Raw genomic sequence first — 21055 nt, forward strand, 5'->3', positions numbered from 1 at the left:
TGCATTCGTTATTATTTAATCCAAGCGAGGCCAATTCCCCATCGACAGCCCTATTGCCTAATATTCACTCAATGCTCCAACTCTGAGATTTTCAGCATTTATCATTTCACGCACATGATTGACAAACACACTGAAAAAAATGTCTGCAAAATTGTTGCAAAGAATTTAAATATTGAATTTAAATAAATTACATTTTGTAATGTTCAACTTAATTTGTTTAAATTCAGCACAAATTGTTTATTTTTAAATGTTAAAATTTACAATTCAAAATCAGAGTATGCAATAGAAATATACCAACTGCTAAAGCTTTAGCTGCTACAACCGCCAGTTTATGTATTGTCTTTTCCCTACTGGCACTCAATTAATGGCTTTTTTGTTTATCTTTTAAAGTTTTCCAGACATTTCACATAAGGACTGAATTGAATAAAGACGAAATTCTAGAAGATACATAAAGATTGTAATTTTTTATATCCTGTTATTAAAGACAGACTGCGTGGCACGTTCATAAGACAATAGTGAATTTTTAAGAAAAATTTCTATGTCGACTCAGTGGTTGGGAGGAGCCCCAATTCTCCTTTACTATGGGCCTCTCAGATGCGCCCCTGCTTCCTGTGAGCAGTATAAAACAGGCTGTCATCCTGACAACAGACACAGAAGTTTGCTGCAAAGTCATCCTTCCACAATGAGTCTCACTGCCAAAGACAAAGCTGCCGTCAAAGCCCTGTGGGCCAAGATCGCTGGAAAGGCTGACGACATCGGAAACGATGCTCTCTCCAGGTATACGGCTATTTAATGTGTTGTTATACGCTTAAACATTGTGTTTTCTTCAAGCCCGTTTCTGAAAGTCTTGTTTCTGCCTAGGATGTTGATTGTCTATCCCCAGACCAAGACCTATTTCTCTCACTGGAAAGACCTGAGCCCAGGCTCTGCCCCAGTGAGGAAACACGGCAAGACTGTGATGGGAGGCGTTGCTGAGGCTGTCAGCAAAATCGATGACCTTAACGCCGGACTTCTGAACCTCAGCGAGCTCCATGCTTTCCAGCTGCGTGTGGACCCCGCTAATTTCAAGGTAGCGCTATAAACAGTTGTTCTCAGGTTTCATACTTTCGTAGTGGCTATAACCTAATTTGTTTCGTTGTGTTTTCCCGTAGATTCTGTCCCACAACATCCTCGTGGTTCTGGCCACTCTGTTCCCCGCCGACTTCACTCCTGAGGCTCATGTTGCAATGGACAAGTTCCTCTCAGCTCTGGCTCTAGCCATGTCTGAGAAGTACAGATAAACACACTTCACTGTGCTCCTGTACAAACTCTGTTTTGTATTGAGACAATAAATTATGATGAAAAACATTAACTAAAGGCCTATGGTGTATGTTTTTATTACATTATTTGTTTTGCTTGTCAGGAAAATGTGTTTTAAAATTTTGTTGACTTTACGTTTGTTGATAAAGCAATTGTTGAAAGACAGGTGTGGTACAGTAACAAAAATACTTAAATAGGCTACTTAATACGGTATATTGGTCAATGAATATAATGCTGAGAAAGTATGGACACAAATTATAAGACGTACCCTACATTCTGATACTTAAAATAAAACCAAAAATAAAACATCAAAACCAAATAAATAAAAAAAATTACATGAAAAAAAAACTTTAAATAAGTATTTAAATTTCCTAAAAACCTAAAGGCTCGAGGTGTCAAGCAGACCTAGTAACTGAATTCATTAATAATTAAGCAGTAATTATTGATTTATTGGTTGGGTGTAAATGTAAAGAAAAAATATATACAATCGCACTTAATAACTTTTGAAGGATATCTAAAAGAAATAGCTTCTGATTTAAATAAATATATTGCAATAGTTTATATTGTATTAGAAAACTTTTCATTAGGCATATAAACTGCTACATAATAATTTACTAATAATTTAATAAGCGCTAACTGTACATAGGTCAACAGCTTGGAGGCGGAAGGTAGAAATGTAACGTTTGTACAATTGTTAGCTACAATTTATTCCTTCAAAAGAATGTTCTCACTCAAATCAACGATTAAAATGTAAGTAATTTCTGTTTAAAGTATTAATATAGGCAGTGAACTGAATATTCACATATAGACTATAAAAACAATGGATTGCATATGCTTATTATCCAGGTATTAAAAACTTTCATTAAAAAATAAACTTGGATGTTTTTACAAGGTATTTATTAATCGATTAATCTATTGATTGATTAATTGTAAATTATAAAAATAACTAAATAGATTATTTGTTTAAACTAAAAATCATTTGAAATCTAAAAGAAATAAGACTTCACATTTGAAGCAGTTTAAAACTCAAGTATGTCTTGTTATAACGTTTTATGCATCGTGATAAAATGTGTTTAAAATAATAAACATTTTAAGTATAATAAAGGTTTTATTATGAAAATGTTATTTTAACGTAGTCATTTTAATTGTTATTTTAATGTAGGATACAATTTAGGGGGTATAGAATAGTATTCTTTTTTTATTGTATAGTTTTAATGTCGTTTGTTCAAATCTGCCTCTGATTTCGGACCAAGCATTCAAGCAGATTATGAATCAGCATTTTAGCACCTTTTACACTATTTCCGGGTCGTATAGAGGATTCGTAACAGACATGTATGAATGTTGGCCCATACCACCTTTTGCCTCATTACGCAATTAAATAAATGCATCCATCCAAAAGTCTGCTGGTTTTCTCTTAAATACGCCATCATACTGTTTACAAAAAACAGATTACAGTATTACGGTCGGGCACCAAAAATTGCTACTAACCACCAATGGGAAATGAACTGAGATACCGCTCTTCTGACATCCATCTCCTTTTCATTACGTTTTTTATTTAAGTTATCCAATTTTTTTTAATGGATCACAAAACAGTTGGCTTTGTAGTATGGTGGCTGAATGTTTGCCCCTGGACTGTGTGGGTCCTTATTGCCTAATTGCCAGTCATGACCTTTTACCCCCACTATAGCGACGGCCATGCATTCAAAAGATAGTCACGCTTCATTGATGTGTTTTCGCTGTTTATTTTATTTTAAACTAACCTGAATATATTTGTAATAACGTTTTATGATTGGCCTAACCACACGTTGCAACAAAAATGTGTATTAATTTTAAAACATTTAATAAGAAATCACAATAAAGCTTTTATTAGGAAATTGTTATTTTAACGAAAGCTGTAATTTAATAATCCGGGGTGTATAATACCATGACCTTTTATCCCCACTATACTTCATTGACGTGTTTTCGCTGTTTATTTTTCTCTCTCTGTATAAAACGACAACAAAACAATATAATTTTCAAAATCTACTTTTCTAGAGTCTTTTTTAATCTCTCGTGAAAAAAATGTTTGCTGATATTTAAGTGAACATGGAGAAACTTAAATCCAATTATATAAATTACAAGTTAAATATCTCATGTCATGTTTAGGCCTACAACATTACACACGCAATGCAACATGGAGATAAGTTACCGTGTGCCCCCTCATAGACATTGCAGATAAATCTCTTTCTCAAACAGCACATTGTTTATCTGCTTCCATGTTAGTTTACTGCCCAATATTCCAAAGCCTCGCGTTCAATTCCTGGACATGTGACCTATTCTTCAATAATAAATCGACCTTAAAGAACCGCAAAGTTTTTCAGTTCTGAATGTCACATACATTTAATAAAGCAATTCTTTAAAAAATGAATTTTAATGTAAATGTGGTTGTTCCTGAGATGGGTTGCGGCTGGAAGGGCATCCGCAGCGTAAAACATGTGCTGGATAAGTTGGCGGTTCATTCCGGTGTGGCGACCCCAGATTAATAAAGGGACTAAGCCGAAAAGAAAATGAACGAATGAATGAATGAATGTTGTTGGTGATGAACACAAAATAAGATATTTTGAAGAATGTTAGAAAATTAACTGACATTCACATTAATACCAACAAAAGAATGTCAATGGTTATAGTTTCCAACATTTTTCAGAATATCTTATTTTGTGTTCAGCAAAAGAAACCAACTCAAATAGGTTTGTGACAACCGAAGGATGAGTAAAAAATTAAGATAGAATCTTCAATTTTTGGCGAACCATCCCTTTAACATATTGGTGGACAACAAATATTTTTCCCCTAAATAAATTTCCTCCTCTATATAATTGAAGACTGTGCAGAAAAAAATGGTTGGTTGATTGACTGACTGATGAATGGTTGACAATAAATTTAAATGTAAAAACTAAATTGCTCTTTTGTTTAAATAAAAAAAAACACTTGACATTTAAATTTTTTTTACCCTTTTCATGCTATTTTAAACTAATCTGATGTTTTTTAATAGGCCTAACCACACAAAATATGTATTAATTTTAAAACATTTTATTGGAAATTATAATAAAGTTTTTTATAATGTTGTAATTTTACGAAGGCTATAATTTAATAATGCGGGATGTATAATACATTTAGAATGCTTGTTTTCTGCTCTTTCATGTACATTATGAAATCAATATTCATTCGTTCAATCAATCAACCGATCTGTTCGTTCATTTTGTCTGATAATGGGACTTGTGGATCTGCGGATAAACTGAACTTTAACTCTGAAAACTGGACTGACGCAGTTTCAATTTACTAGCGCTTCTATGTTAAGCTGCTTTGACACAATCTAGGCTGCACTGTAAACGCGCTGTATATAAATAAACATGAATTTAATTGAATTATTAATTTCAGACTCTTCAGGACACTTGAAGGAAGAAAATAGGCTAAAGTTGGCCCCTACCATCAACCTTAATTGCTTCGTAAAGCAAAACATCCCCACCAAGAGTCTGCGGTTGTTCTCGTGTGATTAAATTCAACCTCAACATGGCAAATAGCAATATAACATTATGTGTTCTTTTCCCCAACATTTCCATGTGCAAATCGTACTAAAATCTAAAATGCACGAATTTGATCGTGCGAATTATCCACTAAATCAAATTGTTACGAATTGCCGTGAGATTGTGTTGGTCGGTCGGTCACCTGAGTTAATCGCTAAATTCACCTGCCACCACAACACTAGTCGATTGTCCTATATTCACGGGTTCGGTTGGGAATTATATATATATAACCTATGGAAATATGTGACTAGTGTATATTAATATAATGATGTACTAATATGTAAAGTGAACATTATTATGATGATGAGCTGATGAGAACTAACTATGACTAGAGCACGAGTCACATGTTCATGTCTGAATGATACCTTATTAGTACATGCTTGATAACTAATATATTAATTAACTATTAATATATTATTTAAGAAAGAATATTATTAACTAAGTGCAACTTCAACATGACCTGTTAATGTATAGGCCCAATTATCAGAATCAGAAAGAGCTTTATTGCCAGGTATGTTTACATACGAGGAATTTGTATGTGTAATAATTATATCACACTAACAAATATGTACAAACAAGTAAAAAGGTCTAGCCATTATTCACACATGAACGCATGAGACTTATGTTGTAAATTTAGTTCTTGATTAGCCCATGTTTAGTAGGCTACAACGTCATAAAATATGTCTGTTTTAGGGCACATTAGTAACGTCAAATACACATTAAGTTCAATCACGAAAATATCAAAAGCTATTCATTGTTGGACATGGTGAAATGTGAAATTTTATTGTAAAAAAAAAACAACTTTTGCCAATCTTTGGAGAGGAACGACGAGGAACCTTTCACATTTCCCACAATAAGAGTACACACAGAGCCATTGCCTTGCCTTGCCTACTTATTCTACCCTACTTATCGGACTAAACCATTCTAAGGGAGGGAGAAAATATTCATTTTACCTCTGGCACACTGTAAAAAGCGCTAGGTTGACAAAAAAGAGAGTAAACTCGCTGCCTTATAAACAAGCTGTGCATAATAATACAAGTTAAGTCAATGGGTTTACTGAATTATAAAAGTGGAATCAATGTGTTGCTTTTAAGGCAACGAGGTTATTCACTTTTTAAAAGCAAAGTCGCTTTTTACAGTGCAAACAACTAACGTAAATATTACAGCAAAAACAGTGGGTTATATAATAAGCCCTTTATTACATTAAACTTACATTTTCTTGCCACCCAACACTTTTGCAACCTAAATAACACATTACAGCCAATTCTGAACAGACATAGCCTTAGTTGCTGTTTTTATTTTTATTAGACAAATAAAACATTTCCCATTATGTAGTTGATTAAAAATTGAACAGCTGACTTCTGTCTTTTGTAATAGTGTTAATATTTTTATCTATTTCTAAAACAATCGTCATACTATGCCAAGTACTGAACTGTGAAACTCTGTTGGCCAAGCACGACACTTTCACTGCAATTACAAATAGAATTTTAGTTTACGATGGCACAAGGCATAATATTGAGGACTTTGACAGAATATAGTCTTAAGATATATATATATATATATATATATATATATATATATATATATATATATATATATATATATATATATATATATATATATATATGTTTTTTAACTTATTTAAATAGTTTTGATAATATTCTATTTAGAGAAAAAATCGTTTTGTGAATATGCACAAACTTGGTGCCAATTAAAGCTGATATGTTAACCGCTTGTAGCAAGCTTCTTCTTCTTCTTTTTAAATAAATACTCAAAGACACCAAGTGTGAACAGAATATAAAAGAGCACATAATACACTGAACATTGAATTCTGAAATATTTATTTGCTTCAACTCAGAATAGCACATTCTTTAGTGGAAACATTAAATCTCTCTGTTTGTATTTAGTGGTACTGTCTTCCCAGAGCGGACACCGCGACAGCGATGAATTTCTGGAAAGCGGCCTGGACTTCAGGTGTGAAACCAGCACCCATCTGAGCAGCAACAACGATGGTCAAGCAATCAGCCAAAAGCTGTGGGAGGACACGAGAGCAGAGTTATATCTACACACATCATGGATACCTAAAGACTTTCTTATAATCATTATCTGTAATCTGGATGCCAGCTTACCCTGAAGTTGTCGGGATCTACGTGGAGCTTCTCGGAGTGCAGCACACTCAAATCAGCATAGGTGGCCTTGATGTTGTCCATGTTCTTCACAGCCAGCTCCAGGCCCCGGAGCACAGTTTTACCGTGGGCAGCAACCATGGGGTTTCCCAAGATGGCAGCGGCATTGTAGAGGTTTCCAAACTTGGCGAAGTACCGCTGGGTCCAGGGGTACACGATGAGACACCTAATGATAACAGATTTTAGTAGAGCCCTGTCATGAAACCAGTCTCCTGCCTTAAGTTAATGTTATGAATATAAGTTAATGTAAGCTCCAGGACTCATTACCTTGCCAAAGCCTGAGGACCAATGACGTCATAGTCAGCCTTGGCAAAGATATCTTGAATGGTGGCCTTCTCGAAGTCTGTCCACACAACCATGATTTCGACTTTAGATGTTCAGACTAAGTGTCCTAAACAGAAGCTGAAGAGTGCTGTGAAGACAGAGTTCATTGTGGAACTTTTAAACGAGGTTCACCGCCACACCCCTTGACAGGCTATTGGGTGACCGGTTTGTGGGATGGTTCAAGCACATACACCCAAAAGATGCATATCTCAACCAGCTTATTTTCTCTAGTAATATCTACAAAGACTGCAAGTAAACAGTTAAATTTAACAATATCATGCAAAAAAGTAGGCTCATTAGAATAGGCTGCTGAATTCTCAAATTATTTTATTATTGTAACCGGATAATAAAGGTTGCATGTGAGAAACATAAATAATAAATGCATATGAAACAATACTGGACTATACTGTATTGTATACTGTATTGTATACTGTATAAACAATACTGGGAATTCTGTACTTATACAATGAGAATACAAAATATGTTAATCGGAAAACTCAAGTTGAAAAAATGTAAAAGACAGGGTATCTCCTTAATTTACTATTTTAAAAAGGAATGTCACAATGCTGCACATTATTCAACACAATACAACATATGGTTTAGCCTACTTTTGCTGATCATATTATAAACTGGTTTTAATGTGGTATGGTTTTAATGAAAAATTCAGAAGTATTTAAAAACTAATAATTAATAATAATAATTTATATATTATGTAACTAATAAAAGATGAAGTTTAAATAAATAAATAAATAAAAAAATTTAATGTAGCCTAATAAGTAATATTTAAGAATAATGAGCTAGACACGTTTTGTTCATGGTATAAATTGTCTCTTCAGACAAGATGTAATATGCCTGTTACTGTTTTACAATGGGCTCGCTTAATACAATATAGGCCCAACATTATGTCTTCACAGAAAGAAGTATTTTAGCGACCCCTGCTGTCAATGTCCATTTCAGAAATAGTACATAATTTTTACCAAAAGGGGGCACTAATCGCCCGAATATATATTTATTTTTTCTTTATTTTTTCTTATATATATATATATATATATTTATATATAACACAGTTGAAGTCAGAATTATTAGCCCCCCGTTTATTTTTTATACTACACATATTAGTTTTAATAACTCATCTCTAATAACTGATTTATTTTATCTTTGTCATGATGACAGTGGATAATATTTTACTAGATATTTTTCAAGACACTTCTATACAGCTTAAAGTGACATTTAAAGACTTAAGGTTAATTAGTTTAACAAGGTTAGGGTAATTAGGCAAGTTATTGTATAACGATGGTTTGTTCTGTAGAGTATCAAAAAAATAAAGGTTAAAAGGGCTAATAATTTTGACCTTAAAATGGTTTTAAAATTTTTTTTAAATGCTATTATTCTAGCCGAAATAAAACAAATAAGACTTTCTCCATAAGAAAAAATACTTTTTTTAATAAGTTCCTTGCTCTGTTAAAAATTATTTGGGAAATATTTTAAAAAGAATAAAAAATTCAAAGGAGGGCTAATAATTCTGACTTCAACTATATATATATATATATATATATATATATATATATATATATATATATATATATATATATATATATATATATATATATATATATATATATATATATATATATACACACACACACACACACACACACACACACACACACATAGAGAGAGACTAGAATAAAGTACACTTAAAGCATCTTTATAGTATGTATTGCCCTTGTAATGTTTCTCTTTGATTTTTGTTAATACAAGTAAATCTAAATGATAATATTCTCACTCTTGCGTAAAAAGAAATCCCCTCGATGTCACGTCGTTCAAAAGACTACCGACTCTAAATACTCTCATTTACTCTCGGACTATTTATTCACCACTTGAGGTCAGTGATGCCAACTTTTTAATTTTGCTGTTTTATTGAAACATTTTGTTTGCACTGGCCAGGATTTCCTTTCTAAAAAGAAATAAATAAATGCAAATAAATTCCACAATAAACAGCTAAACCTGAACAATTATAGCCAGCAAAACAGCAGATCGGTATGGACATATTGCTAAAGTCCAATAATAACAATTTGTTCATATTAGATGTAATCAGCATAGGGGAGACTGGGAAGAGTTGTTTTTTTCTCATTTTTATCTTTCTGACAATATCTTTGGGATCTTTTAAGCCAATGTGTTTCAAATGTAATTCAAAATAGTCACACGTGTCTTCTATTAAATGGCATAAATGTTATCTTAGCAATGCAAACAGAAAATGCACAATTTAGTTTCAAACAGGATGAGTGAAATGTTGATTTATAGTCTGGGTAAGTTGTAACCCACTTTGGGGTGAGATAACAATGGTTTCCACCAGGATGAGGTGTATAAAAATAAGAATTATTTTATAAAAATAATGCATTATAAAATAAGAATTATTACCCAAAAATGGATTTATAGCATTTTATTAATTGTATTAATGATGTGTGCCTCTGTTTTACAAAGCTGAATAAAATGTGCATCAGCTTCAACAACTGAAGTGAACAGTACTTGTGTGTGCAGGCTCTGAGCCCACAGAGGACAAGTCAAACACTGAACCCAAACAACATTGAAGTCTTGGATTTCAAGACCTATAGGGTTGCTTTTATTTATTTGCTTGGGGTATAATATTTCACTGATGTTAAAAACTAACCAAGAGTTTTGTTGTTACACCTGACTCAGGATATTATAGCCATGAATTTGCTCACCCCCTAGCCAAAATATTCGCACCAACAACTTGCATTTAAAATATCTACACAGACACATAATTTAACATTGATGCGTATAAAATTAGTCATTGCTATCTCAATATAAATTATAAGTAAAAAAAATATATTTTTTTTCTTAGCTTAAATTAGTTAACATCTACTGTGTTTGCCACAGTACTCTACTTTTTCATATGTGGAATGAGAATTAATCTGAGGAAGTGTTAAGTGAATCTGCTGATTTGTAACTAGTCCCTGATTGTATGTTACAACTGACCTGTGTTACAGCTGTATAAAAAAAAACATGACGACAAGCTGAAAGGTGCTGGTAATTTTCTGTCAAGGCATTATTCACTCCCTAGTTGAATCTTGTGTGATTACTGCACTGCAATAAATTTGAAAAGAAGAAATACTCATTTTGAATTTCCTAAATTGGAATAAAAAATTTAATAAAACATAGAAAGTCAATATGAGATTAAAATGGGCCTATTAAATATATTTTATGTCATTGAAGACTGGGTCACTGGTAATTCTAGCAAATACTAGTGGTAAAAAAAGTTACAAAGAAAAAATAAAAATAAACCTACAATATATAAAGCATTGTATGTATATGTATGTGCCCAAACATACATACATACATACATACATACATATATATATATATATATATACAAAAAGATTGGGCACCTCTCTGTGGCTGCATAGTTATGTGCTCTTTTTTTATGAGAGAAGATCACAGTGAAATGCCTATTGGTTTCTAAATGCTATGTTTTTCAAATATGTGGTCTAGCAGTATTGAGATGTTTGAAAAAAAATTAAAACAGAAAAATAGGCCATGCAAAAGTTTTGCCACCCTCTCTTTTGTGTGGCCTTTTCTGCATTCTGCCATCAAGAAAAGATGTTTGAGGTATGAAAAAGCTCATCTGGACAAGCCTGAATTATTTTGGAAAAATATACTCTGGACAGATGCCACAACAATAGGCACTTTGCGTGGCGGAAAAAGAACACCTGCTCCCTGAAGAAGAACCTGCTTCCTGCTGTAAAATAGAGTTAAAGGTCACATGGAGTTAAATGTCACATGGATTCCACCCAGTATCAGCAGATTCTGAAGAACAAAGTTCAGGTATCAGTCAAGAGGCTGAAGTTACTCCAGGGTTGGATGTTTCAGCAGGACAATGACTCAAAGCACAGTTCCAGATCTACCGAGGAATTCATGTTCAGACACGATACAATGTTCTAGAATGGGCATCCTAGTCCTCAAACTTGAACATCAACAAAAATCTATGGATTGATTTGAAAAGGGCTGTTCACGCTCAACATCCATCAAACCTGACTGAACTGGAGAAATTTTGGATGGCAAAATGCTCCAAAATGCCTTCAGCAAGACTTCAGGAACTCATCCTTGATTATACTGTAAGAAGTTTCTACAGGCTGTTATTTCAGCCAAAGGCATCTGTACAAAAGATTGATGTCATTATTCTGTTGGGGTGCCCAAATTTTTGCACCTGTCTGATTTTGTTAAGACTTAAATTGCATTGCATCTGTTGATTAAATAAGTGTTATTTTAGAACAGACAGGGGTGGCCAAACTTTTGCATAAAACTGTGTGTGTGTATAAACTGTATATATATAATAATTTTTTCTGATGATCCTTGAGTTGGTTCCCCTTCATTTGAGTCCAGTTGTGTTTGATTATACTGATTGGATTTGATTAGAAAAGCCACACAACAGTCTATATAAGACCTTACAGCTCACATGCATGTCAGAGCAAATGAGAATCATGAGGTCAAAGCAACTGTTTGAAGAGCTCAAAGACAGAATTGTGGCAAGGCACAGATCTGGCCAAGCTGACAAAAAAAAATCTGCTCCACTTAAGGTTCCTAACACAGCGGCCTCCATGAACCATGAATGGCAGACATTTGGGACAACCAGAAGTCTTCCTAGAACCAAACTGAGCAATCAGGGGAGAAGAGTCTTGGTGAGAGAGGTGAAGAAGAACCCAAAGATCATTGTGGCTTACCTACAGTGATGCAGTCGGGAGATAGAAGTAAGTTGTAGAAAGTCAACCATCACTGCAACCCTCAACACCCAATCAGAGCTTTATGTCGCTGACACATGAAAACCTGCATGGAGTTTGCTAAAAAACACCTGAAGGACTCCAAGATGATGAGAAATAAGATTCTCTGGTCTGATGAGACCAAGAAAGAACCTTTTGGCCTTAATTCTCATCGGTTTGAGTGGAGAAAACCAGGTGCTGCTCATCACCTGTCTATTACGGTCCCAACAATGAAGAATGGTGGTGGCAGCATCATGCTCTGGGGTTGTTTTTCAGCTGCAGGGACAGGGTAACAGGTTGTAATCAAGGGAAATTGAACGTGGCCAAGTGTAGAGATATCCTGGACAAAAAAAAAAACTTCTCCAGAGTGGTCAGGACCTTAGACTTACCTTTCAACAACACAATGACCCGAAGCACACAGAAAAAATAATGGAGTGGCTTCACAACAACTCCTCGACTGTTCTTAAAAGGCCCAGCCAGAGCCCTGACTTAAACCCAATTTAGCATTTCTGGAGTGACCTAAAAATGGCTGTCCACCAATGTTTACCATCCAACCTGACAGAACTGCAGAGGACCTGCAAGGAGGAATGCCAGAGAATCCCAAAGGGTCTGAATGCTTGGGACCATGTGATATTTCAATTTTTTTAATGAATCTGCAAAATTGTCAACAGTTCTGTGTTTTTCTGGGTGCTGTGTATATATAATGAGGAAAAACATGAACTTAAATGATTTTTGCAAATGGCTGTAATATAACAGAGTGAAGTGTACCCTTATTTTAAAAGTAGAAAACTATATTTTTAAACCTTAGATCTAATTAAATTCATAAACTATCAAAAAATTATAGTTTTGACTTGATTGAAAATGATAAAAATTTTTTAATATTGATCAAATTATTAATTTTGACGATGGATTAACTGGATTACTTTGGTTCGACTCAACAAAAATTCAAGTAAAATTGTACTTTAGACTAATAAACACATGAAATGTTAGTCTATTGCTAGTTATTTTATTTTCACTAATGAGGTAAACTTTCAGCTGGTGCTTTATGTATTGCTACAAATGTCACGCTAGTGGGTAATAAAACTCACATTAGAAATATATGGAAACGCTGGAATCCCAAACAGTGCCTTTTGTTTAAGGACTAACATTAAAATAAAAGCTGATGGATTAAAGTAAAAACATTAGTTTGAGAAAAACTAATGTTTTTAAATTTACTTAGGGGATTGTCTTTTGTTTTAAGGCAAATTGAATAAAACAGGTTAAAATCAGAAGCTTATATCAGCTGGAATTTTTTTTTTCAATAAGTAATGCTGAAACACTTACATTATTCGAATATTAAATCAGCCGAAAAATTCAATATGAATAACAATGAGCTAAATTATTTGATAGTATTTTCTGTGGGGGTATAAAACCGTGTTTGTTTTTCCTTTGATAGTTCACTGAGAAATGGGTGTTCACTGCCTGAATTCTGTGATAATTTGTGATAAACCAGAAATTAAATATCTCACAACACACAGTGGGCATTCCGTTTGAAAACAGGAACCTGAATATTACATAGTAAAAAAAAAATATATTGTTAGCTTCGTTCACCCTAGAACATTATAAGATTAAAAAAACGGTAATATTTGAAATTTACTGTGGTCCTCATGAGTATTGTCAATATCCCTGTACCCTGCATGCGTTTATTATAAATGGTAAACAAATGAAATATTTTAAATTTGCAAATAAAATAACGTTATATTTATATAATTATCATGGTTATAACATAACTATGAATGTAAAAACTATTATCAAATAATGCCATAATTAATGTAACCTTAGTTCTATGTCTAGATTTTAACTGCAAGTGAACACATTTTACGATTTTCCTGTCATGGAAAAGTTAATACGGCTTCATAATACACTGAAAAAACTGAAACTACACCGCTTTGCATTCAAAGTACATTTTATATTGGGTTAACTGAAAAAAAATTATGGTTTCTAGTTTTAACCTGATTTATTAAAATTGCAATACAGCAAAAAGTAATATTTTTACTTTAAACCATGAGCTTTTATCTCATGTCATTACATAAAAAGGTCGTATTTATGTGCTTTCAGTTTTTATGCATTTAAAATGTGAGTTTGATTAGCATCTTGCGGGACATTTACACAGTGTGAAAAAATCCTTGTTGTCTTAAATTTTTAAGCAGAATCAAATGAACCTTATGAGTCAGATGAACTTATTATGTTAGATTGACTTTAAACATCTTGCATAACTTATAAATAGAGTTAGAACATGATTAACTTAGTTTGATAAGTTACAAAGAATTAAAAACATATGTTGTCATGACTAATTGATCGTATAATTTTTTTACAGTGTAGCCATGCAGAAAGCCCCAGCAGAAAATTACCTCATTAGTAAAAAAATAAAATAAGCAATAGCACAGCCAAACTTTTCGTGTCTATTAGTTTAGTCCAAAGTATACAATTTTATTTGGTTTTTTGGATTTTAAGTCGAGCTAAAGTAATTCAATTATTTCATCATCTATAAAAAACAAATCATTTTCTACTGTGTCCTAAAGTAAAACAAAAACAATTTTGTGTACGTATATTTAATTTTTTTTTTACTTTGTTTAAACGTATTTTTAAGAAATAATCTCTAAAAATTAAATGATCTTTCTCAAACAATAAGCTGCCTATTTATGGCAAAATAAACTTTTACTGGCTAAATAAAACTCAAGGTATTCCTAATATACTGGCTTAAAGTCAAATACAAATATAACTGAACTCATTCAGAAAAGTTTCTCCTTGTAAAAGTCACTTCAGGTTAAATTGTTTAAACTGTAACAGAAGTTGTAATAACACTACATCTCTCCAGCACTAAAATTCTCAAAATTCGCAATTTTAGTTTTTTCAACGAGCGATTGTACATGAGTATGTTTTAATGTTTAATAAACTATATAATAAACCTTATAGAGAAAGTGTGCCCTGCTGTATTTGAGATGTAGCTGATTTGGCTCCTGCGATGTGGTGATCTGCATATTTGGATAGCTGAGGCCATATAAAAATATATAAGTACCAAATAAACAATATAATTATTATTGATTCTTGTCAACCATATAAACTTTGTCAAGTATACAAATGTATTTAAGTTTAAAATATAAAAATAAAAATAGAAAAACCATGAACATTTTGATCATACTGAATCTGAATAATGTTTGGATTAATGGTTATGTTTTTAAAGTAAATTAGTTCATATGCTTTCTATATATCTCTGCACTTAACACATTCTGAATACACAAAATATATTTAGCAAAACACTTTTTAATATCTATTTATTTATTTTTCAGCATACATTTGTTTAACCCTTAAACGTGCTTGCATATTCAAATCAAACACATGATAATTAACCAAACAAGACATAAATCGTTTAGTTCTGTGCCTTTTATTGAGAAATTTCATTCAGACATCACGCATGAGTTGTTAAGAGTGCCGCACAGCGTTGTTTCAGTAAATGCCCATTTGAGGTTTAGCGGTACTTCTCAGAGAGAGCCAGGGCCAGGTTGTTAAAGAACTTGTCGACTGACACGTGAACCTCAGGAGTGAAGTCTGCAGGGAAGAGCATGGCGATGACCACAATGACATTGTGTGACAGGATCTAAAGGGTAAACAGGACAGGATAAACAGAAACAAGTTACCATAAATGCTGCAGTACACTGCTTTTTTTATGTTGTGCTGTGGCGCTGTCCTACCTTGAAGTTGGCCGGGTCAATACGCAGCTTGAAGGCATGGAGTTCGCTCAGGGCGGCCAGTCCTCCCACAAGGTCGTCTATTTTTGAAACGGCTTCGCCGACGGCACCCATGATAGTCTTTCCGTGTTTCTTCACGGGACCAGACCCAGGGCTCAAGTCAGACCAATGAGAGAAGTAGGTCTTGGTCTGAGGGTAGACGGTCAGCATTCTGAGAGAAAAAAATACATGTTATTAATGTTTTACACATTTTATGTTATTATAGATTAATCAAAATAATTTAATAAGCTTTTATACAGTTCTGTCAGTCAGTAATCCTAATTCAAACAGTAAAAACATAGGTGAGCTTTACCTGGCGAGGGCTTCAGCACCAATTTCATCGGCCTTGGGGCTGATCTTAGCCCAGATGGCCTTAACAACAGCCTTGTCCTTATCAGAGAGACTCATCGCTGCGTCTTCTTTTTCTCAAGTGAGGTTTCTTCAGAAAAAGCTGTTGGGGAACACGGGATTTGCCCCACTTTTTATATAAAACTAAAGAAGGGCACACCCATGAAGTCGGTCCAAACCACACCTCTTCGGCGCATTTCTGCTGATCTCCAGCTTCTGGTGTCCAATCAAAAACGTGCCAATTTTCTGCATCTTGTTTAATTGAGATAAGTTTTATTACACATACCCCACGTATGCTTTAATCATGCTATGCACATTTAATGTGTGCAACAATTAAACACATGAACAATCCAAGTAAAAGTTAAGTTTAATTTCAATTAATCACAGTTTTTAATTTGTTTGAAATGGAGGTGTAGCTTTCTAAAAGCCATTAAGAATCATTAACAAAATTACACTTTGAAAATGATTTTAAAAATCACTATATTGGCTTGTAAATATTTTTTTTTAATTACAATATTTGAAAAGGTGTTTTGTCATATTAAACTCTTAATGATTGATATTATAACTGTGAACAAACAAACAGGTATAGGAAAGTATAGGTACTTTCGTGTTAAATGTTTTGTAACAATAATTTTCCACCAACTTATTTTTTTTCTTTTTTTAATTAATTAATTTATTATTATTATTATTATTATTATTATTATTATTATTATTATTATTACTGGAAAGCATAACTTATATTTGATTTCAGACCTTAACAGAACATATTTTGTTTGGCATAAAAAATTGCATGATAAATATGGGCACGACCAAAATGTAAAAAAAAAATTGCTGGTTCATGTTTAAGACTTTTTTTTTTTCAAAACAGCTTTTTGGATGGGGTCCGATCAGTGATGTCCAAAGCATGCGTCATCTTCTCAGAGAGATTATCCAATAAGACTTTGCATCTTTTATTGGGCGGAGACATCACACATCAATAAAATGCACCCCGGTTTCTGAATTTCTGCTAGTGATTCCTACTGGACTTTAAGCAAGCACCTAAGGACATCCTAAAGCGTAAACATGGTTGAGTGGACAGATGCCGAGCGCACAGCCATCCTTGGCCTGTGGGGAAAGCTCAATATCGATGAAATCGGACCTCAGGCCCTATCCAGGTATCGCCTCATTACTTTGCAGAAAGTTTGTCTTTGTGTTAGATGACGCCAACTATATGCACTTTACTTAATGGCGCTCTTAATGCTTCTGTTTTTGAAGATGTCTGATCGTGTACCCCTGGACTCAGAGATATTTCGCCACATTTGGCAACCTGTCAAGCCCCGCTGCGATCATGGGTAACCCCAAAGTGGCCGCTCACGGAAAGACTGTGATGGGAGGTCTCGAGAGAGCCATCAAGAACATGGACAACATCAAGAACACCTATGCCGCCCTCAGTGTGATGCACTCTGAGAAACTGCATGTGGATCCCGACAACTTCAAGGTACGTCTGCATTAACTGAATGATGTAAATACTTAAAAACCGCCGTGCTCTTAAATTGGTTTATTGGGAACCCGCAGCCTAACTGATCTCTTGTTCTGCAGCTTCTCGCTGACTGCATCACCGTTTGCGCTGCCATGAAGTTCGGCCAGGCTGGTTTCAATGCTGATGTCCAGGAGGCCTGGCAGAAGTTTCTGGCTGTGGTCGTTTCCGCTCTGTGCAGACAGTACCACTAGAGTCTCATCGCCAATGAAAGCCAGGTGTATTGGAGAAGATCACACCGCGCGGAGCTGTTTAAGCAAAGATCTAACTCTTTTACAAGATCAATAAAATAATGTTAAAAGCATCTCACTGTTGTTTGCTTCTATTTGTCACAAAATATACCAACTTTTGAATTATGATCAAAATTATAAACTCACAAACAGAAATTAAATATCTCACGACCCACAGTGGGTATTCCGCTTGATAACTAGAATCAGAACATTTCATTCATTCATTCATTTTCTTTTCGGCTTTAGTCCCTTTATTTATCCGGGGTCGCCACAGCGGAATGAACCACCAACTTATCCAGCACATGTTTTACACAGTGGATGCCCTTCCAGCTGCAACCCATCTCTGGGAAACATCCATACACACTCTTTCAGACTCATACGCTACGGACAATTTAGCATACCCAATTCACCTGTATCACATGTCTTTGGACTGTGGGGGAAACCGGAGCACCCGGAGGAAACCCACGCGAACGCAGGGAGAACATGCAAACTCCACACAAAAACGCCAGCGGAGGCTCGAATCAGCGACTTTCTTGCTGTGAGCCAGAACATTTCATAGTAAAACAAAAAAAAACTCCAACTGTTACAGCCTCATTCATATTAGAATATTATTTTTAAAAACGCTAAAATCGGGCCGTAAATTAATCTCTTTAAAATTAATTTTTACATGAGCTTTGTCCACTTTATTAGGCCTATATGAGAGTAATTTCTGACAAATAAAATAGATTTATTGTTATTGTTACAGAAATGTATTGTGGTCACCATAAGCATTGTCAAAATCACTGCACCCTATATGCCTTTATTAAAAATGGTTAACAACGGAAATATTTTACATTTACAAATAAAATAGCGTTAAAATCACTTGTGTTTATGACATAAATACAATGCATGTAAAATACTTACTCAGATATTACAAACTGATCAAATAATGCAATAACTAATTGCACCTTAGTTCTACATTATCAAACAGACTTTAAAAAGGGTTTAGATTTTACCTGCAAATTAATAAAACTTACAAATTTCCTGGCCAGGAAAATTTAATATGGTTTAGAAGTACACTGAAAAAAACTTTTATAAAAAGTAAATTTTTTATATTGGATAAACAGAAAAAAATGATTCTGGTTTAAACATCTTTTATTCAAATGGCCTTAAAGCAAAGAAAAAAATAACCCCATAGGTAAAGCAACACAATCTCACGGCAATACGTAACTTTTTAATTTAGTGGCTAATTCATATGAATTCGTACGATCTAATTTGTACAATTTACCACGATTTGCTCATCCCCCAATGAGGGTTCGGTTTAGGTGCCACGCCTCCTTTTTAAAATCGTACAATTTCGTAAGACTGAACTAGTTTTTTTCCTCAGAAATAATATTTTTACTTTAAACCATCAGTTTTCATTTCATGAAAAAGGCACTGTTTATGTGCTTTCAGTTTTTATGAATTTATAATATGAGTTTGATTACCATCTTGCGTGACGTTTATAGCAATGTTGAAAGATCCAACAGAACGTTTACCTCATTATTGAAAATAAAATGTTATAACACAGCCTAATATTTTAGTTAAGTGCAAATTACAATTTTACTTGGAATTAGTTTCCCACTGTTGCAGCTGGAAGGGCATCGCTGTGCAAAATTTTAACTGGATAAGTTGCCGGTTCTTTCGCTGTGGCGACCTCTGATGAATAAAGGGACTAAGCCGAAGGAAAATGAATTAATAAACTTGAATTTAGAGTTTAAGTCGAACGAAAGTAACTACATTAATTCATCGTTTATAAAAAGAAATTGTTTTCTACTTTGCACTAAAGTAAAAAAAAAATACATTTAGTGTCCATTTTAAACAAAATATTTACTGTGAGCAAATGTATTTGTTTTTACCACAATAGATGTTTTTTTTTTATTTAGATTATATTAAATGTAAAGTTTGAACCAAAGTTAAATTATATTTTGAGAAAAACGAAACAGATTAGTTGGTTCAAAATGTATTTCTTGTACGTCTATGCTATTTGTACATTTTATGAACCTATAGTTTAGTAAGTAGGCATGTTTTTTTTTTACTTTAAAGGTTAGAAAGTAAAGTAACAAATGGTGAAATATTCTGCAAAAATTAAATAATCTTTCTAAAACAATAAGCTGCCAATGGCAAAATAAACGTTCACTGGCTAAATAAAAATAAAGGTACTCCTAATATACTGTCTTAAATACAAATATAACTGATCTCGTTCAAAAACGTTTCCCTTGTAAAAGGCATTTCAAATTAAACTGTTTAGTTTTAACAGAACTTGAAAAAACACTGCATATCCAAATCGTATAGCCACTAAAATTCTCAAATTTCATAATTTAAATTTTTTTCAACAAGCGATTATACATGGTATGTTTTAATTTTCAATGAACTACATAATAGATAGAGAATGTGCCCAGCTGTATTTATAGCTGATTTAGCTCCCGCGATGTAGTGATCTGCATATTTGGATACCCGAGGCCATTACATAAAAAAACATTTTGAAAATAAATTATTCTTTTTTATATATATATTTATAGTTTATATAAACATATATTGTATTATTTTATATAGTAAAAAAAGTTAAGCACCAAATACACAGTAGAATTCATATTGATTCTTGTCAACAATTAAACTTTGTCAAGTATAAAAATGTAAGTTCAATTCAAGTTTAAAATATAAAAAAGAAATGGACAACACACAAATGTATGCTACAAGAATGTATTAGGTTATAAACGTAAAGGAAAAAATAATGACACTTTCCAGTGTGACTCTTGGGGGATCTGTTGAGAACGTCAACGATGAACATTTTGATCGGACTTTGAATCCAATCTGAATAATGTTTGGATTAATAATCCCAGAGTTGCGTTTTTAAGGTAAATTAGTTCATATGCTTTCTGAAATATCTCTGCATGCAAGACATTCTGAATACACAAAATATATTTAGTAAAACACTTTTTAATAGCTATTTATTTAGTTTTCAGCATGCATTTATTTAACCATTAAACGTGCTATATTCAAATCAAATATGATAATTAATCAAACAA

The 21055-nt window shown here is 33.4% G+C and overlaps 4 protein-coding genes across 4 annotated transcripts; 2 read left to right on the forward strand and 2 right to left on the reverse strand.

The window, feature by feature from the left end:
* The first annotated feature begins 642 nt into the window (after nucleotides 1–642).
* On the forward strand, nucleotides 643–1356 carry LOC130219560 (hemoglobin subunit alpha-1-like). Its single transcript, XM_056451995.1, has 3 exons — nucleotides 643–777; nucleotides 862–1069; nucleotides 1152–1356. The coding sequence occupies exons 1-3, from the start codon at nucleotides 683–685 to the stop codon at nucleotides 1278–1280; spliced, it is 432 nt and encodes a 143-aa protein (XP_056307970.1). The 5' UTR covers nucleotides 643–682; the 3' UTR covers nucleotides 1281–1356.
* A 5327-nt stretch (nucleotides 1357–6683) lies between these two features.
* hbbe1.1 (hemoglobin beta embryonic-1.1) lies at nucleotides 6684–7460 on the reverse strand. The gene is made up of 3 exons (XM_056454055.1): nucleotides 7313–7460; nucleotides 6989–7211; nucleotides 6684–6891 (listed from the first exon to the last, which is right to left on the reverse strand). The coding sequence occupies exons 1-3, from the start codon at nucleotides 7402–7404 to the stop codon at nucleotides 6763–6765; spliced, it is 444 nt and encodes a 147-aa protein (XP_056310030.1). The 5' UTR covers nucleotides 7405–7460; the 3' UTR covers nucleotides 6684–6762.
* An 8095-nt stretch (nucleotides 7461–15555) lies between these two features.
* On the reverse strand, nucleotides 15556–16383 carry si:ch211-5k11.8 (Hemoglobin subunit alpha-like). Its single transcript, XM_056454056.1, has 3 exons — nucleotides 16228–16383; nucleotides 15879–16086; nucleotides 15556–15784 (listed from the first exon to the last, which is right to left on the reverse strand). The coding sequence occupies exons 1-3, from the start codon at nucleotides 16320–16322 to the stop codon at nucleotides 15656–15658; spliced, it is 432 nt and encodes a 143-aa protein (XP_056310031.1). The 5' UTR covers nucleotides 16323–16383; the 3' UTR covers nucleotides 15556–15655.
* An 875-nt stretch (nucleotides 16384–17258) lies between these two features.
* hbba1 (hemoglobin, beta adult 1) lies at nucleotides 17259–18082 on the forward strand. Its single transcript, XM_056454057.1, has 3 exons — nucleotides 17259–17416; nucleotides 17517–17739; nucleotides 17841–18082. The coding sequence occupies exons 1-3, from the start codon at nucleotides 17325–17327 to the stop codon at nucleotides 17970–17972; spliced, it is 447 nt and encodes a 148-aa protein (XP_056310032.1). The 5' UTR covers nucleotides 17259–17324; the 3' UTR covers nucleotides 17973–18082.
* The last annotated feature ends 2973 nt before the right edge of the window (nucleotides 18083–21055 follow it).

This window comes from Danio aesculapii, chromosome 3 (assembly GCF_903798145.1).
Source record: "Danio aesculapii chromosome 3, fDanAes4.1, whole genome shotgun sequence".
Taxonomy (NCBI): Eukaryota; Metazoa; Chordata; class Actinopteri; order Cypriniformes; family Danionidae; genus Danio; species Danio aesculapii.

Excerpts from the sequence above, each read along its gene's own strand:
- LOC130219560 (XM_056451995.1), top strand. The coding sequence starts at position 683 with ATGAGTCTCACTGCCAAAGACAAAGCTGCCGTCAAAGCCCTGTGGGCC. Across the intron at positions 778-861 it reads GGAAACGATGCTCTCTCCAG|GATGTTGATTGTCTATCCCC; the intron begins GTATACGGCTAT and ends GTTTCTGCCTAG. Across the intron at positions 1,070-1,151 it reads TGGACCCCGCTAATTTCAAG|ATTCTGTCCCACAACATCCT; the intron begins GTAGCGCTATAA and ends GTTTTCCCGTAG.
- hbbe1.1 (XM_056454055.1), bottom strand. The coding sequence starts at position 7,404 with ATGGTTGTGTGGACAGACTTCGAGAAGGCCACCATTCAAGATATCTTT. Across the intron at positions 7,212-7,312 it reads GGTCCTCAGGCTTTGGCAAG|GTGTCTCATCGTGTACCCCT; the intron begins GTAATGAGTCCT and ends TGTTATCATTAG. Across the intron at positions 6,892-6,988 it reads TAGATCCCGACAACTTCAGG|CTTTTGGCTGATTGCTTGAC; the intron begins GTAAGCTGGCAT and ends GTCCTCCCACAG.
- si:ch211-5k11.8 (XM_056454056.1), bottom strand. The coding sequence starts at position 16,322 with ATGAGTCTCTCTGATAAGGACAAGGCTGTTGTTAAGGCCATCTGGGCT. Across the intron at positions 16,087-16,227 it reads GGTGCTGAAGCCCTCGCCAG|AATGCTGACCGTCTACCCTC; the intron begins GTAAAGCTCACC and ends TTTTTCTCTCAG. Across the intron at positions 15,785-15,878 it reads TTGACCCGGCCAACTTCAAG|ATCCTGTCACACAATGTCAT; the intron begins GTAGGACAGCGC and ends TTTACCCTTTAG.
- hbba1 (XM_056454057.1), top strand. The coding sequence starts at position 17,325 with ATGGTTGAGTGGACAGATGCCGAGCGCACAGCCATCCTTGGCCTGTGG. Across the intron at positions 17,417-17,516 it reads GGACCTCAGGCCCTATCCAG|ATGTCTGATCGTGTACCCCT; the intron begins GTATCGCCTCAT and ends CTGTTTTTGAAG. Across the intron at positions 17,740-17,840 it reads TGGATCCCGACAACTTCAAG|CTTCTCGCTGACTGCATCAC; the intron begins GTACGTCTGCAT and ends CTTGTTCTGCAG.